Source organism: Sus scrofa, unplaced genomic scaffold (genome assembly GCF_000003025.6).
Source record: "Sus scrofa isolate TJ Tabasco breed Duroc unplaced genomic scaffold, Sscrofa11.1 Contig1914, whole genome shotgun sequence".
Taxonomy (NCBI): Eukaryota; Metazoa; Chordata; class Mammalia; order Artiodactyla; family Suidae; genus Sus; species Sus scrofa.
Window position 1 is genome coordinate 762,223 of NW_018084979.1, and position 17,629 is coordinate 779,851.

Consider the following 17,629-nt stretch of genomic DNA (forward strand, 5'->3'; position numbering starts at 1 on the left):
GAGGCAGACCTGGGGCTGGGGACAGATTTTGGAGGAAGTGTCTGCTGCCATGTGCGGGCAGGTCCGGATGCCCCGGCCCCAGGGAAACCAGTGTTGCTCTGAGGAGACTTTTCACCTGATTGGAATCCGCCCCACACACTCCAGGGTCAGCTCCTCACCGAGAGGGGTCCCCCGGGTGTGACCACGGGGCCACGTGCCTTCATGAGGCACTAACTAGGTCGTTGGCAGAGTAGCAGGTGCTCTGGGACAAGCCAGCCCAGCGGGCGTGTTTTATTTTTTTCAAACGTGGCCTCTAACCGGGATCTGTTTTATGTCCCTTTGCTCCTGTTACAGCTGTCACGCCCTGAACGCCCCAACCCCAGACTCCCAACCTCACCCGCCTTCCCCTGTGGGCAGCCTGGCTAGGGAGGGACCCAACCTGACAGGGAAGGCGGGGGCTGGCCAAGCCCTGAGCAGATCTCTGCCCAGCGAGGAGGGGGCACGGGGCGGCGGTGGGGGGGCGTCCTCTGGAGGAGGGAAGACCCCTCCAAGCAGGGCAGCTGTCTGCCGGCGCCCCAGCCCCCAGCCCCTCTCTGAGCAAGCTGACCGCTCCCTTGGAGTTCCTGGGGGCCCGCCACCCCTCTCCCCCAGCCTCTGTGTCCCTAACACGCAGCCCTGGGGACCTCGCAGGAGGCGACCCATGTGTGCCCTCTAGGTGTTCTGCACCCCGACATCACAGGCGCCCAGCAAGCCTCCCAGAGAGGCAGCGCGGGTGTTGGCAAGACACCTCCACCCCAGCACGCGTGTGCAACTCCTTCCTCTAAGGCCCCCCCGTCTCTAGGCGACTCTCTTGGAGCCCCCTAATCACTGGCTTTGATGGAGAGGAGGGGAGCCCAGCTCAGGAAGCCCCCACCCCCCGCCCACAGGGCCTCAGGCTCTGTGCAGCCCAGGAAGGAGGGCGGCGCTGTGTCAGCTGGGCAGGTCCTGCTGCCCCACGCATGCAGCCCAGGAGGGGACCAGGGGGCCGAAGGGTACAGCCTTTCCTTAGTGGGTGGGCTTTGGGATCGGGCCCTGGGGGCTGGCGACAGAGGACCTGCCCTGCTACCTGGTCACAGCTGTCCAGCCTCTGGTCCCCCATCTGGGGAGCCTCCTCTGGGGCCCTGTGCACACACCCCGTTCACAGCTGCCAGCCCTCTGCTTTCTACGTAATATCTCAGCGTTACTCTTCTCTTTTTGGCCACCCCACGGCATGCGGAGTTCCCGGGCCAGGGATCAGATCCGAGCTGCAGCAACACCAGATCTTTAACCCACGGTGTGGGGCCAGGGATGGAACCTGTGTCCCAGCGCTTCCAAGATTCTGTCGTGTCACAGCAGGAACTCCGCATTACTCATATTTTTACTAAGATTTTTGTCATCACTTGTCCCAGCCATTCTTTGTTCCTTCTGTCCCGGACTGTGTCTGCCCCCCTCATATGACGCAGGCAGCAAACACTTGATACCAAGCATTCCGGAGCCCATGGCCTGGGGAGGGTTTTTGTCCTGGAAAATGGTGCTACAGTGTGGGTTCCATGTCAGTAACAGAAGGACAAGATGAAACGAAACCGGTGCTGGGGAGTTTTAGCTTCTTTACAAGACTGATTTCTGAACAGCCAGTTCGCCCCAGATACTGCACGGAGCCCCGACTGTGGTTGTGGAGCCGGATTCTGCCTCGTGTGTCAGACCTTTGGATTCTGGGCTCGGGGGCCAGAGAGCTTTTTTGATCCCTGGAGCCCAGTTCTGTAACTGGCATGTGGTGGGCTCAGAGATTCAGGGAAGTAACAAACTATTTAAACTGACTGCGAAGAAAAAGAAGTTACGAGTTGGCGATAGAGGAAAATTAAACTTTGGCATTTACCCCAGGCCCTTGTCAACGTGTGTCGTGCTTTATCCAATGTTAACCACGCGGGCAGAGAAGGCACCTGTGCTCCAAAGGAGTCTAGATTTTGTGTGGAAGACACATCTGCTGTAAAACACGCTGATGTTTATGGAGCTGAAACGAATGGGAGTGTGGGGCTACAGACAGCAGGGGTGGCGAGCAGAGCGGAGACCGGGAGTCCTGGGAGGGAGGAAGCTGAGCCCTCAGAGCCCCGTCGGTCCTGGGCTGCCGAGCCACGTCCTGTGATGTGACGCCGCCTCGCTCACCCGCATGCAGCCCTTTCTCTGGAAACGGTCTCCAGCCAGCCGCCTCCAGAAGTCACTCTGTCTTGACAGTTGCTGCTCCGTCACTGTCACTGCAGAGGACTTTGGCAGCCACGCTCCGGAGCAGTGGGACCTCTGCCGTTTCTTTCATAACCTCACCCTTTTCTTTGAACATTCTCCCTGCCCTGCGCTCCCTGGTTATAACCCAGCTTTGGGAGCCACCCCCGCCCATCAGCAGGTGTCGAAGCTGCTCGCCTGAAAGGTCACCCGTCCACAGCCGTGGGTCAGGCTGCAGCTTTGACCCACACTGCTTCTCGGTGTTGAGAGAAGGAGGAGCCGGATAACCCCTGGAAGCAGCTATCGTTCAAATTACTTAAGGCGATTTTAAATGTTCTCTGTAAATGTTTCTAACGTCCTGATTATAATTACAAACGTGTGGATTTTAGTTTGCAGTTAACATGTTTCGAACCTTACCACCTTCCTCCAACCCTACGGGAGCAGAATTTGACCCAGAGGAAGATGAGCCAACGTTAGAAGCAGCCTGGCCTCACCTCCAGGTACTGGATCTGCGAGGGCGCAGAGGCCGGGGTGGGGGTGCCCTGGGCTCTTCTCCAGGGCAGGTGCGCTGGCCCCCGATGGGCCTCTGGGCCTTGGTGTCGGGCCCTTGCAAACCTGTGCGTGCGGAGAGAAGTATTGTAGCAGCAGAAAGAACATGTTTTTTATTTGTTTGGACACTTTGTACGAAGATACGGAATTGTCATGTGTTCTCAGTGGGAATGACCACTGAGTTGAGGTCAGAGGACCTGGGCAGACATTTCTTTTTTTTTTTTTTTTTTTTTGTCTTTTTGCTATTTCTTTGGGCCGCTCCTGCGGCATATGGAGGTTCCCAGGCTAGGGGTCGAATCGGAGCTGTAGCCGCTGGCCTACGCCAGAGCCACAGCAACGCGGGATCCGAGCCGCGTCTGCAACCCACACCACAGCTCACGGCATCGCCGGATCATTAACCCACTGAGCAAGGGCAGGGACCAAACCCACAACCTCATGGTTCCTAGTCGGATTCATTAACCACTGCACTACAACGGGAACTCCTGGGCAGACATTTCTCACTTTGGTACTTAGATTTACGTATGTCTGCTGCATGCCCTGGGGCTCACCTGCCCACTGAGGCTTTTCTGTAGCACATGTGTTTTTTGGTTTGGTTTTGGGTGGTTTTTTTTGTTTGTTTTTTTTGTTTGTTTTGATTTTTGCTGTTTTGGGCCACACCTGCAGCATATGGAAATTCCCAGGCTAAAGGTCTAATCAGAGATACAGCCACTGGCCTATGCCACAGCCACAGCAACGCGGGACCCGAGCTGTGTCTGCGACCCACACCACAGCTCACGGCAACGCCGGATCCTTAACCCACTGCTCAAGGCCAGGGATCAAACCCGTGTCCTCATGGTTACTAGTCAGATTCGTTTCCACTGCGCCCCAGTGGGAACTCCCTGTAGTGCATCTGTAAGGAGAAAGGTTGACTGGGCAGGATGCACACCCCTCAAGCTGGGCTTGGAGGTCTGGGCCAGCTGAGGGAGGGGAGGCAGGCAGGTGCAAAGCCTGGGAAGGAGCAGGCAGAAGGGCCCTCTCGGTAGCAGGACCTCCCCTCATGGTGTCTGTGATGCTGTGTAACCGTGACAGCCTGCGGCCCCCTCCTGAAGTGGGGAGGGGGCATCCCAGCCCTGGGTGACTCTGTGACCCACTTGCCCAGCAGTGCCCGCTTCCTGTCCACCTGGCCTTTCTGCCAGGACACGCAGAGGTGACAGGCTGCAAACCTCACCTGGAGTTTGGTCACAGCCTGGCTTGTGGCTGCTGTCACTGTGGTGTCTGAGCATTGGTGACAGCTGCCATGGAAAGCCGTTGTTTCGGTGCCATTTAAGGGCATGGTCCACAGTTGTTGGCCCAGGTAAACAATGACCACCTCAGGTACCATTCAGTTAAGCCACGAGATTCGGCATAAACTCTGTAGATACACGCCCCTTTTCTTTTAAGGGTAATATTTGCAAAGATGCGACTCACGGTGTATTTTTTTATCTCCATTTAATAAATACCACATTTTTTAACTCATTGTTTTTTTTTTTTTCCTTCTAGCTTGTTTATGAATTTTTCTTAAGATTTTTAGAGTCTCCAGATTTCCAGCCTAATATAGCGAAGAAATATATTGATCAGAAGTTTGTATTGCAGGTAAGGTGCGAATGAGCTGCACCTGCAGGCGCTCCGACACGCAGAGTGTTGAGTCACTGAGTGTCTTTTTCTTCTTGAAGCTTTTAGAGCTCTTCGACAGTGAAGACCCTCGAGAGAGAGATTTCCTCAAAACTACCCTTCACAGAATCTATGGAAAATTCTTAGGCTTAAGAGCTTACATCAGAAAACAGATAAATAATATATTTTATAGGTAAGTCTGTGCCTGGTGGCGTTTCCCTTTGTGCCTGACGTGTGATTCGCATCACCACCCCCGCCCCAAACCTCGTCCCCTTTGGCAGAGGGACGGAGGAGTGCGAGTGGCCCTTTCTGAGCAGCCAGCCTGTCAGGGACCCGTCTGCTCACGTCTCCTCCCTGCCCCCCCCCCCACTCACACCCGTGTCTGTTCCGCCCTTTTCCCCCCAGTCTGGTCCCTCTGGATGTGGGCTTCCGTCCGTCCAGAGCCAGCGTGTCCCCTGCACCTGGCGGTGCCCATTCTTCCTGCTGCGTCTCCGTGGGAGGAGGGAAGGAGGAGACATGAGCATCTTTGGGGGACCTGAGGGCTGGGCCGCAGGCGGGGGCGGGACTCACACTCTGCGCCTGCTGGTTTGGGGGGGCACAGCCCCAGGGTCCACGGGAGAACGCTCCCTGAGAGTCCAGTGTGGTGACCAGTGCAGCTTGACCCCTGGACCCCTCACACCCTCCCCAGCCCCACGTCTGAGCCCTGCCTGTGGTCCTAGCACATCCCAACTCCCTTCGTCTGCTGTGGCCTCCAGCTCCTCTGACAAGACCTCTGGATGAGCAGGTGCAGGTCCCAGGCGAGCCCTTGGACCCCCTGCCCAGACCTTGCGGCCTCTCTGATCCTCCCGGGATGGGGTGGTCTCACACTCTCTCCCGCCCGCCGCCCTCTGGTCCCCCTCCCAGGCTTCCCGAGACCCCCAGCTTGGCGGACGGTCCAGTCGGGGTGGGGGGGCTGGCACATGGTGCCAGCAGCTTTATCGTAAACAGCCCCGGCCCCAGCTGCCTGCCTGGCTCCTGGCAGCACCAGGTAAATGCTAATGGATGAGCCCATCGGTGTAGTTTCTCCTCCATCCCTGGAAGCCCACTGAACGAGCAGTTACTCCGTCAGGCTGGCTCCTCGGGACGCGCCCCCCCCAGGGCCCTGCTCTGGGTGGGGCCAGAGCCCGGCCGAGGGCATCCCGCTGGGAGATGCTCAAGCGGACGGGTTTCCTGTCGTGCAGCTGCAGGGCCAGAGGGAGGGGAGGGTGCAGGCGCACCCTGGACGGGGGGACCCGGCAGCCCCGCCAGAGCACCCTGGAGAAGCCTGAGCGGGCGGGGAAAGACGAGGGCTGTTCGCAGTGCAGCCGTGTCGTGTCAGGTGAGGCAGGATTTCCCAGGTGTCAGCGTGAACTCTGCCGCCCTCTGCGGCTTCTTGCTCGGTCAGCGTTTTCATGTGTGGGTGAAACAGACGGGGTCAGAGGTGGCCCTGCGGTGGCAGACAGGCAGCAGGCTGCAGTTCTGCTGCAGAGCAGCCTGCGCAGCGACAGCATGACTTCCCACGTTCCGCGACACCCCCCCCCCGCCCGCCCTCGTGGGGCTCCGGGGACAGGTGTGCTCCACGCGGTCTCCCGGGCGGCCAGGGCTGCTCACGGAGTCGAAGACAGCCCAGCCTCGGGGGCGGGGGTGGCCTCCACCTCTGCCTGTGAACCCCCCTCCGCGTCGCCTGGGAGGTGGCCCGTGCCTGCTCTGCCTGCGTCTTTAGGCCTCCCTCCCGTGCTGCACCCTCGGGAAGAGGACGAAGGGGAACTTCTCTCCCTTTCTCTCCTTTTTTTTTTTCCAATTTTTTTTCTCTCTTTTTTTTTTTTTTTTTTTTTTTGCTCTCCCACAGTATGTGGAGCTCCCAAGGCCAGGGATCAGATCTGAGCTGCAGTTGCGATCTGAGCCGAACGCCAGATCTTTTAACCCACTGTGCCGGGTGGGTGTCAAACCTGTGTCCTGGTGCTGCAGAGACACTGCCGATGCCCCTGTGCCACAGCAGGAACTCCTTACTTCCTCTTTCTTATACCTACTTCAAATCTATAAAATAATTAGGAGTTAAGAATTTCTCTTGGGAGTTCCCATTGTAGCTCAGTGGGTTAAGAAGCAGACATAGCATCTATGAGGATGTGGGTTCGATCCCTGGCCTTGCTCAGTGGGTTAAGGATCTGGTGTTGCTGCAGGCTGTGGTGTAGTCGCAGATGTGGCTCGGATCTGGTGTTGCCGTGGCTGTGGTGTAGACCGAAGCTGCAGCTCTGATTCGACCCCTAGCCCAGTAACTTCGGTGTACCACAGGTACAGCCTTAAAATGAAAAAAAAGAATTTCTCACTGAGAACATAGTAACGTTGATTGAAGAGAGCAAAGTGGCTTATAGCGGAAGCCACCCCTGCTTAAACGTTGAGCAGGAGACAGGTCACAGTGACGCAGAGCTCAGCTGCCCGGTCTGTCCCAAGTGGAGTCGACCATGCAGGACTGCGGGAGCCACGCACGCCAACTGGCCAGGGTGCCCAGCCCTCCCAGTTACACGCAGAGGAGCAGGAAAACAAGTGCAATGAAGGGAGCCTCAGGTTGAGTTTCACAGACGGCAGCGCCTCCCAGTGTAGACGCCCACGGAGGTGGGACTCCCGTGGCGGGCTTTCCACTCCAGGGCAGGGCCAGCAGCCGGGATGACGCGTCCCAGGCTGGCTTTAAAATTGAGTGAGATGTCAACTCAGGTTGAAATGCAGCAAAAAAATGCCTAAAGGGATCGCTGGAGTGGACGTGTGTGTGTGTGTGTGTGTGTGTGTGTGTGTGTGTGTGTGAGAGATAAAGCAAACAGCAGGGTGTTCCTTGTCAAATCTGGGTGGTGGAAATTCGGGCGCTTGTCGGGGCATCTGAGCTCACCACACGCCCTGCCCTCCTCCCGTATCTGCATCGAGGCCTTGAGTCTCTCTGGAAACGGCCAGCAGCCCCCAGGACGTTCCCGCAGTAGCTGTGCTTGTTACCCGGCTACGTGGTTTTCCCCTAAAAGCATTGTTCTCTTATTCAAGAGGCTTTTAGTCTTTTCCAGCCATTGTTTCGGTGTCGAATTCTAAACAGCAAATTGCTTTTTCTAGATTTATTTATGAAACAGAGCATCACAATGGCATAGCAGAATTACTGGAAATATTGGGAAGGTAAGTGTCTCCGTGTTACTCGTAGCGAATGGCCTTGGGGGAATTTATGCCAGAAGGATCCAGTTCCTTGTGTTCCACCGCCCCCTCCCCAAAGCAAGGCACTTTAAACCGTTCTCCAAAACATCTTAAATAAACCCCACCTCCCGCAGGGGCTGGCGAGGCCCCGGATCAGAACACATGAAATGACAGGCCTCTCCTGCTCCTGGGCTTCCACGTGTGACTACGGAAACACACTTCACTTATTTCCTCAAGAGCAGGGATAAAAGTAGTTACAACGAGAAGGTTTATATCTGACCCTGAGCAGCTAGGTCATTTATCATGCAGTTGGGGTGTTGAGCAAATGCTACTGTTTCACATTGCTTTGATTTTATAGATTTTTCATATGTATCTGATACAATAACGTTTCAAAAACGTCATCATATTCCGAGTTCTTGCTTGCGATCTTTTTCTTAAATTTTTTTGAAAATTGATAACCTATCGGTTTTCGATCCGCCCTCCTGGCTCACTGATCCCCAGAGTTCCTCAGGTTCCACGGCCAGGGCAGCCTGGACAGGCTGGTGCCCTGGCACCTTGGTCGGGGTCTCGGCGTAGGTCAGCACCTGAGGGTTCTGGGGAGTCCTGCGGGGGAACCGGGCTCTTGCTTGTCTCGTCTCGTGGTTCCCAGCACTGCTTGGGCGCATGGCTGTCACCTGGAAGATGTGTGGTGCGGTGCTTCCGGAAACAGCACTCCTTGCCGTTTCCGATCCGACGTCAGACAAATGTCAGTCCGAGGGCCTTGTGGCCACCTCTGCTCTGACGAGTGCCAGCAGGCACCCTGTCCCTGTCCTGGTGGCAACCAGTGCCAGCTTGAGCAGGTGCTGTCCCCAGCGACCGGCCTGCTGACCGCTCCCGCGTTCTGCTGCCTCACCTGCGAGACGGGGAGAGAGTCACCCTCGGGTCCGAGGTGGTGGCGAGGCTGGGCTGAGCTGAGCCAAGGGGCCCTGTGGTCCCGCCCGTCCCCTCCTGGATGGCCCTTCAGCCTGGCGTGCGCCCAGGGCTCGGCGGCGAGGGGCAGGTTAGACGTCACCATGACCGCCTCTGCGGCTCGCGGGAGCCGACCTCCCCGTAAAACCACACAGGCGGACGACTTGATGTCACAGAGAAAACCTGAGCTTGGAGGTGAAGAGAAGGGGCTCCCTTTCCTTGCAGAAGGGGCAACTTTCTTGCGGATTTTTGTTAATTTTTGTTTCTTGCTTTTTAGGGCCACGCCCACGGCATATGGAGGTTCCCAGACGAGGGGTCGAATCGGAGTGGCAGCCGCCAGCCTACGCCACGGCCACAGCCACGCCAGATCCTTAACCCACTGTTCGAGGCCAGGGATCGAACCCGCATCCTCATGGATGCCAGTGGGTTCGTCACTGCTGAGCCACGACGGGAACCCCTCTTGTTGGTTTTTAAACGACGCCTGTCCTGCACACGGACTCTGTCCCGCACGCCCTGGAAGAACGAGGCAGAACTTCCCCGGGAAAGTGTGAGTCCTGAGGGCGGGCGGGTCTGCGCGGCCCTGCCCGAGGAAGGAGGCTTCGCCCCGGACTCCCGGCCCGGGCGGCCCCCGGTCAGCGCAGGACGCACAGTTCCCTCGGCGCTGCGGAGCCAGAGCGGCCGTGCGTGCTCGACGGTGCTCGGACCTTTAGGTGTCTGTGCTCGTCCTCCCGCCTCCTTTCCGACACGTGATATGCTTGCTGGTTCTCGAGCTAAAAACAAAAACTGAAAGAAAAGCAGCAAGATGCATTTTTAGTGTGGAGTTTGTAAACATGCGAATGGGAGTGCGTTCTGTCTTCACAGTATAATTAACGGGTTCGCCTTACCGCTGAAAGAGGAGCACAAGATCTTCCTACTGAAGGTGTTGCTGCCTTTGCACAAAGTGAAGTCTCTGAGCGTCTACCACCCTCAGGTGAGGCTCCTGCCCGGGACGCGACGCGACGAGGGCCGCGGGCGGGGGCTCTGCTCGGACCCGAGCCAGGCCGCCCCCGAAACCCCAGCCTCTCACCCGGGGGCGCGTCCTCTCTGCTGTCGCACCGGTGGCTTGGGCGTCAGAGTTCTCGTAGAGAGCCCTCTTTAGAAAAGTCTGGAAAACCTCGGGAGTGGAGCATTCCAGAACTGACTTTACGCCTCGAGAAGGCGTGACGACCGGAGCTGAGGGAGGCGTCTCTGAGGAAGTCTCCTGGGGGGTGACCCCCTCAGAGACAACGTCTCCACGGCCACGGCCAGTAAAATGGCCTAAGAGAAAGTTGGGTGTTTTAAAGCTGGGGGGTTCCTTAAACTTTGTGGAAATACTCTTGCAGTTACACGGAGAAACGGGTCTGTAAGTGGCTTCTAACGGGGGGGTCGGCTGCGTTTACCAGGAAGTTTGTTCGTCCCTCACTCCTGTAAGTTCTGTGCGGGCAGGACTTACGCTGCAACACCCAAAGCTTTCGGGGAGATGCCTGCCTTCACTCAGGCCACGTGCGCCGCGCTTGTGGCTGGTCCCAGGCCAGGCCCCGAGCGGGCACATCTGGGAGCGGGGCAGCTCACCTCGTAGGGTCAGAAAAGGTGTTCTCAGGAGTTCCTCTTGTGGCGCAGTGAATACGAACCCCACCATAACCATGACGTTGTGGGTTCGATCCCTGGCCTTGCTCAGTGGGTTAAGGATCCAGTATTGCCGTGAGCTGTGGTGTAGGTCGCAGACGCGGCTCAGATCCTGCATTGCTATGGCTCCAGCGTGGGGCAGCAGCTGCAGCTCCGATTCGACCCATATGCCACCGCGCAGCCTTAGAAAAGACGGGGGAAAAAAAATGTTCTTCAGATGATTCTAATAATGACGCTGGCTTCCTGGGGAAAGTGGTTTTTTGTTGTTGTTTCTTTGGTTTTTTGGTTTTTGCTTTTTAGGGCCGCACCCTCGGCATAATGGAGGTTCCCAGGCTAGGGATCAAATTGGAGCTACAGCTGCCGGCCTCCACCACAGCCACAGCAACGCTGGATCCTTAACCCACTGAGCGAGGCCAGGGATTGAAGCTGCGTCCTCACAGAGACAGTGTCGGGTTCTTAACTGGCTGAGCCACGACAAGAACTCCCTGGGAAATCTTTCACTTAGAGTTTTTTCTCTGATTCCCACGAACTGATGGTATCTTTATATACAGCCAGTTTGTTATCATGTTAGCTATTCTATATTAAAAATTAGTAGTTTAGGGATTTAAGGTGGAAACAGATTTTGTTCTTCCCAGCAGTTAGATTACCTGTCCATTACGGTCTTCAAAAGACCACAAGAAAAACCCCACCAAACCTGGACTCCCTTGTGCCCTGGCTGTTCACTGTTTTTTGTTTTTTGTTTTTTGTTTTTTGTTTTTTTTCAGGGCCTCACCCACGGCATATGGAGGTTCCCAAGCTAGGGGTCAAATCGGAGCTGTAGCTGCCAGCCTACACCACAGCCATGCCAGATCCGAGCCTGCAACCTATGCCACAGCTCATGGCAATGCTGGATCCTAACCCACTGAGCAAAGCCAGGGATCGAACCTGTATCCTCGTGGTTACCAGTCAGGTTTGTAACCTGCTGGGCCACAGTGGGAATTCCTTGTTTAGCTTTCTGATGTTTCTCCTCCAGCTGATCTACTACATGTTGGGCCTGGGGTCCCTCCCTGTGAGTCCCACACAGCACCTCCGGCAGGGCCTGTGGAAGGAGCCTACACCCAGCTGGGGGGCGGGGGGACCCCAGGGGGAGGGGCAGCACTGATCACGTCCATCCCTGTCTCCCCAGAGGAGGGAGTCTAATGATGAGGCAGCGTTTCCATGTTAATGTGAAATGTTAGGTGTTCCCGTCATGGCTCAGTGGTTAACGAATCCGACTAGGAACCATGAGGTTGCGGGTTCGATCCCTGGCCTTGCTCAATGGGTTGAAGATCCTCTGTGGCTGTGGCTGTGGCGTAGGCCGGCGGCCTCAGCTCTGATTAGACCCCTAGCCTGGGAACCTCCGTCTGCTGCTGGTGCGGCCCTAAAAAAGACAGAAAAACCAAAAAAATAAACAAATAAAGTGCAGCGTTAATACTTCTCCTCTCCCGCAGCTGGCGTACTGTGTGGTGCAGTTTTTAGAAAAGGACAGCACGCTCACCGAACCAGTAAGTTCGCCCTGCCTGGTCAGGGCCTTGCGGGGGGGGGGGTGCGTGTGTCTGTCTGTCTGTCTGCCTGGTGAGGGCCCGGCGGGGCGGTGGGGGTGTGTGTGTGTGCGTGTGTCTGACTGTCTGTCTGCCTGGTCAGGGCCTTGGAGGGGGGTGTGTGCGTGTGTCTGACTGTCTGGTCAGGGCCTTGCAGGGGGTGTGCGTGTGCGTGTGACTGTCTGTCTGCCTGGTCAGGGCCTTGCGGGGGGTGTGTGTGTGTGCGTGTGTCTGTCTGTCTGGTCAGGGCCTTGCGGGGGGGTGTGTGTGTGCGTGTGTCTGTCTGTCTGGTCAGGGCCTTGCGGGGGGTGTGTGTGTGTGCGTGTGTCTGTCTGTCTGGTCAGGGCCTTGCGGGGTGGGGGGGTGTGTGTGTGCGTGTGTCTGACTGTCTGTCTGCCTGGTCAGGGCCTTGGTGGGGGTGTGTGTGTGCATGTGACTGTCTGTCTGTCTGGTCGGGGCCTTGGGGGGGCGGTGCGTGTCTGACTCAGTGTCAGTATCGTAGTCTGGCTGCTTGGCCAAGACAGCCTCTTCACCTTAAGTTCTAACACTGATGAACACAAACTGATTTCATTCATCTGTTACAAATTTTCAAACTGTAGTCATTTGAACTCCAAGTTCCCTTGTCGCAGAAGTTATCCTGTGATAAGGTGGCCATCTTATTCCTCGTTGCATTTTACTCCTCCAGCAGCTTGGCCGCCAAATCTCGCGCAATGTATTGCTTCCACGTCGTCTGCTTTTACTGCATCTTACTGACTCCAGTCGGGGGAATCGGAGTAAGGATTCAGAATGCTTGTTCTAAAGAGGCTTTGAGGTCTCGAAAATTTTTCCCAAGTTAACGTGTAAATTTTTTTTTTTTTTTTTTTTTTTTTTAGGGCCACACCTGTAGCATATGGAGGTTCCCAGGCTAGGGGTTGAGTTGGAGCTGCAGCTGCCAGCCTATGCCACAGCCATAGCAATGCACGATCTGAGCTGTGTCTGCAACCTACACCACAGCTCACGGCAAGGCCATATCCTTAACCCACTGAGCGAGGCCAGGGATCGAACCCACATCCTCATGGATATTAGTCAGGTTCTTAATCCACTGAGCCACAATGGGAACTCCCACGTGTAACTATTTGATGACCATTGCATCATAAATGAGCGTTAGATTGCTACCAATCAGTGCTTAGATTCCTAAATTTCTCAACATTTTATCTGTATTGAGGAGTTCCCATCGTGGCTCAGTGGTTAACAAACCCACTAGCATCCATGAGGACCCAGGTCCCACCCCTTGCCTCGCTCAGTGGGTTAAGGATCCGGCTTTGCCAGGAGCTGTGGTGTAGGTCACAGATGCACTCTGGATCTGGCATTGCTGTGGCTGTGGTGTAGGCCGGCAGCTACAGCTCCAATTGGACCCCCAGCCTGGGAACCTCCATATAATGCGGGTGCAGCCGTAAAAAATAAAAAAAAATTAAAAAATAAAAAACACACAACAACACAGTTTTATTGAGATATAAGTCGTGCTATACAGCTCACCCACCTCAAATACACGATTCAATGGTATGGGGTATATTAAGTTAATTTTTCTCAATTGTGGTAAAATATACTATATAGCATACAATTTGCTGCTTTAAGTGTACAGTTTAGTGGCATCAATTACATCCCCTGCGTTGTGTAGCTGTCACCAGTGTTTCTAAATATTTGTCATCGCCCCAAACAGAAACTCTCTCTCCATTAAACAGTGACGCTCCCCTTACCCTCAGCCGTCCGCCGATAACCTCACATTTCTCTACCTTTGACGCATCTAGATTCGTTATTTCGCTGGGATCCTGCAGGATCTGACCTTTGAGACGGGCTTGTTTCGCTCGGCGTGGCATGCTCAGGTTTCGTCTGCTTCGTCGGGGTGCCAGCAGTTGGTTCCTTGTTACGGCTCAGCGGTGTTCCGTGGATGGATGGGCAGCGTCTTTGTCCATCCTGTCAGTGGACACTTGAGTTGTTGCACCTCCTGCACCCTCTAAACACGCGCAAATATCTCTTGGTCTCCTTGCTTCCAGTTCCTCTGGGTGTATACCCAGCGGCGGAATTGCTGACTCGTGTGGTAATTCTGCATTCAGCGTTGGGAGGCGATGCCATACCTTTTTCCACAGAGGCCACAGCCTTTTGCACTCCCGCTGGCAGTGCCCAGGGGCTCCGCTTACCCCACGTCCTCACCAGCGCTTGCTGTGTTCCCTTCTTCTTCGTATAAGCACCCTAGTGAGTGTGAGGTAGAATCCCATAGTGGGTTTTTTATATATATTTGATGATCTTTATTTTTTTCCACCACCACATGGTGGTGTGATTTGTGTTTCCCTGAGCGCTCATGACGCAGCGTCTTTATGCTCATGTGTCGGCCATTTCTCTTTCTCCTCTGGAGAAGTATCTTTAAATTCACTTCCCATTTTTTAACTGGGTTTTTTTTTTACTGTTGAGTAATAAAGCAGGAGGTATGAGATGTCAGTTTACGTGTTTGAACAGCCTTTTAAAAGTCACTTTGGAATAGAACAGGTAAAGACTGATTCCTGAGGCTTTCTGTCCCATTTAGCCGTCTTTCACACTTGTGAAATTGTAATTATTTTACTCAACTTTTTAAAATTGAAAGCAATTGAAATGTAGTTAATTTACAGTGTGTTAATTCCTGCTGCACTGCAAAACTCAAACTGTCTGATTGAGTTGTCGTGAAATATACGTATGCATACGCATTCTTTGTTAGCGCTTTCTCTTCCGTCATGTGGTTCGGCTCTTGAACACCGGGGCCCATGCTCTGCAGTGGGCCTGGGCTGCCCTCCTTCCGCATGTGGCGACTTACATCGGCTGTGACTCCAGCCTCCCCGTCCCTCCCCCGGCAGCCACAGGTCTGCTCTCCACGTCTGTGGGTCTGTTTCCGCTCTGGAGACAGGTTCATCTGTGCCGCATCGTAGACGCCGCGTGTAAATGATGTCGTGTGGCGTTTGTCTTTCTTCTCTGACTTAACTTCGCTCAGTACAAGAGTCTCTAGCGCCATCCATGCTGCTGCTGCAAATGGCATGATTTCACTCTTTCTTACGGCCGAGTGGTACTCCGTTGTGTGTATGGACCACATCTTCTCAATCCATCCATCCGTCAGTGGACACTTAGGTTGCTTCCATGTCTTGGCTACTGTGAATAGTGTTGCTGTGAACATGGGGCTGCATGTGTATTTTTGAGTTATAGTTTTGTCCAGATATATCCCCAGGAGTGGGATTGCTGGATCATATGGCAGTTCTATATGTAGTTTTCTGAGGAACCTCCACACAGCTTTCCACCGTGGTTGTACCAATTTACCTTCCCACCAGCAGCGTGAGAGGGTCCCTTTTCTCCACACCCTCTCCAGCATTCATTATTTGTAGACGTTTTGTTTCTGACCAGTGTGGGGTGGTACCTCATTGTAGTTTGATTTGCATTTCTCTAATAATGAGTGATATAGAGCATCTTTTCATGTGCCTGTTGGCCACCTGTATGTCTTCGTTAGAGAAATGGCTGTTTAGGTCTTCTGGCTATTTTTTGATTGGGTTGTTTGGTTTTTTGTTGTTGAGTCGTAGGAGCTATTTGTATATTTTGGAGAGTAAGCCCTTGTTAGTCACATTGTCTGCAAATATTTTCTCCCATTTTGTAGATTGTCTTTCATTTTGTTTATGGGAAATTGTAGTTTTTATGGTCAAAACAATAGAAATTCTTCATACTGTACTCCTGAGTTAAACTGCTTCTGATCTCTCCTTTCTTTTTAAGCTTCTAAATTCTCTGTGTAGCATCCCCGTGTCACACACAAATTCAGGAAAAGCCCCCGTCGCATCCCTCAGCTGCACACAGCCCCTTTCAGAGTGTCCCATCCCTGCACCCGTCCCCGGGTCTGGGCACACCCCTTCTCAGCTCTGTCCAGCACTCTGGAAGCCCCCCCAGGAAAGGTGCCAACACTTCCCAGACTGCGGTACCAAACACAAAGTATTGACTCCCGTTGAGGGTGCGGATGTAATTCTGTCTTCCTGCCGAGCCGAAGACGTGTTTGGGTAAGGAAAGACAGGTGAGAAGGCAGCAGTCCTTTTTTAAAAGCCTTTTTAATGTCCTCCTTCAGTGGTGCCACATCCTCAGTCTTGCCTGTATTTGAAGACTGTCCCCACGCTAAAGGGCGAGGCCTTTTGCTGGAGGGGGTCCCGGGTGAAGACCTTCTGACACGCTCCCTGCCCTTTCCCCCCGAAACTAGGGAGAGGAAGAGCGTGCGCTCTCCGCTGAGATTTTCCTTTGTGCGTTTTTCTCATACTCTCTAGTGGCTAAAGAATTCACCGGATGTTACCCCAGGTTTAGCATGGACGGAGGCGGGCCCCACCGAGGCAAGCTGTGAGGCTGCGGGGACCCCCCTGCCCCCGTGCCTGTGGGAACCTCCTAATCCTGCTGCAGCAGGACTCAGTGAGAAGTCCCCACCCCCGCCTGAACGTAGCGTGAGGGCTGATGGAGTTTACAGGCTCCCACGGCTAAAGCTAGTGCCACTTTGCAGGGGTGGGAGCGTCTCCTTGCAGCGTCTGAAAGACGCAGGAGGCGGGACGCTGGCTTCAGTGGGGTCCTTCCCCTCAAATAGGAGATAGGACGCCCCAGCTTGGCACAAGCACAAAGCCACTTCAAGCCCCCACACACCCGCTCCCCCATAGTTCCACCCAGAACCACTTCATTGCTTAATTTCCTGCGGCACGGATAATAAAATAGTAATCTCTTGATTAGAGCAGCTTAAGTTTCTGCACATGAAAAACGTCCAGCCCCTCTCATCAGGAAGTTTCTGCCTTTGAAATTCACGTATAATAACAAGACACAGGGCGTTTTGTCTTCCTTCAGCATCAGAAGCATGTGGCTGACAGAGGTGCAGAGTCCTGGGAAGGCCCTGGGAGGCCCTCGTGGGCATGCGTCTCACTGTCCTGCACCCGGGGTGCCCTGGGTCTGAGTGGGTCCAGGCTCAGGAACGTCCAAAGTCTGATTCCTTTAAAAGACGTTTATGGACCCCTATTTGCAGGGGTTTTTGGTTCTTTTTTTTTTTCTTTTTTAGGGCTGCACCTATGGCATATTGGAGCTGTAGTTCCCAGGCTGGGGGTCATATTGGAGCTGCAAGTGATTCCAGTACAGAGTATAGATGATAATAAATGTCTGTCAAATGATTTTGAGCAAAAAGTAGGAAAGGCATTAAATGATGTGGTGGGTTTTTTGGCTGCACCCACAGCATGTGGAAGCTCCCAGGCCAGGGAATGAACCCGAGCCACAGCAATGATGATGCAAGATCCTTAATCCACTGAGCCACAGGGGAACTCCCAAATGATGCATTTTTTAAAAATAATTCCTTTTATTTATTTTTGTCTTTTTAGGGCTGCACCTGCGACATGTGGAGGTTCCCAGGCTAGGGGTCAAATTGCAGCTATAGCCACCAGCCTACACCCCAGCTACAGCAGTGTCAGATCCCAGATCCGAGCCGTGTCTGCAACCTACACCACAGCTCACGGCAGCACTGGATCCTTAACCCACGGAGCAAGGCCAGGGATCAAACCCGCGTCCTCATGGATCCTAGTCAGGTTCTTAGTCCACTGAACCGCAGCAGGAGCTCCTATACAGAAGTGTTTGGGTTTTTGTACTTTTAGGCTTAGGGTAGCGATACTCTAGGGATTTTATTTATGTAGATTCCGGATCTGATGTTTTGGGTGAACCGCTTTTACTGGTGTGATTGTGGTAGGAAATTTGGGGACCGCAGAACAAGGTAAAGAAAGAGCGCCTGGCAGAAACACTGTCCACTGATGGGCACAGAAGGGAATGCCCAACACCCCCCAACCAGGAAGCTGCAGCCGCCTGGCCGGCAGACCTGCTCTGGTGGGGTCCCAGCCAAGGCCAGGCGG

The 17,629-nt window shown here is 54.3% G+C and overlaps 1 protein-coding gene across 5 annotated transcripts in view; it reads left to right on the top strand.

The window, feature by feature from the left end:
• The window catches only part of PPP2R5C (protein phosphatase 2 regulatory subunit B'gamma), a 138,813-nt gene that overhangs the window by 101,423 nt on the left and 19,761 nt on the right, over positions 1-17,629 (top strand). For all 5 annotated transcript variants that reach the window (XM_021081605.1, XM_021081604.1, XM_021081606.1 and 2 more), the window contains 6 exons: positions 2,604-2,714; positions 4,282-4,374; positions 4,455-4,585; positions 7,504-7,563; positions 9,388-9,496; positions 11,640-11,693. In XM_021081605.1, the coding sequence (XP_020937264.1) occupies positions 2,604-2,714; positions 4,282-4,374; positions 4,455-4,585; positions 7,504-7,563; positions 9,388-9,496; positions 11,640-11,693 (558 nt within the window). The remainder of the gene's footprint in view (positions 1-2,603; positions 2,715-4,281; positions 4,375-4,454; positions 4,586-7,503; positions 7,564-9,387; positions 9,497-11,639; positions 11,694-17,629) is intronic.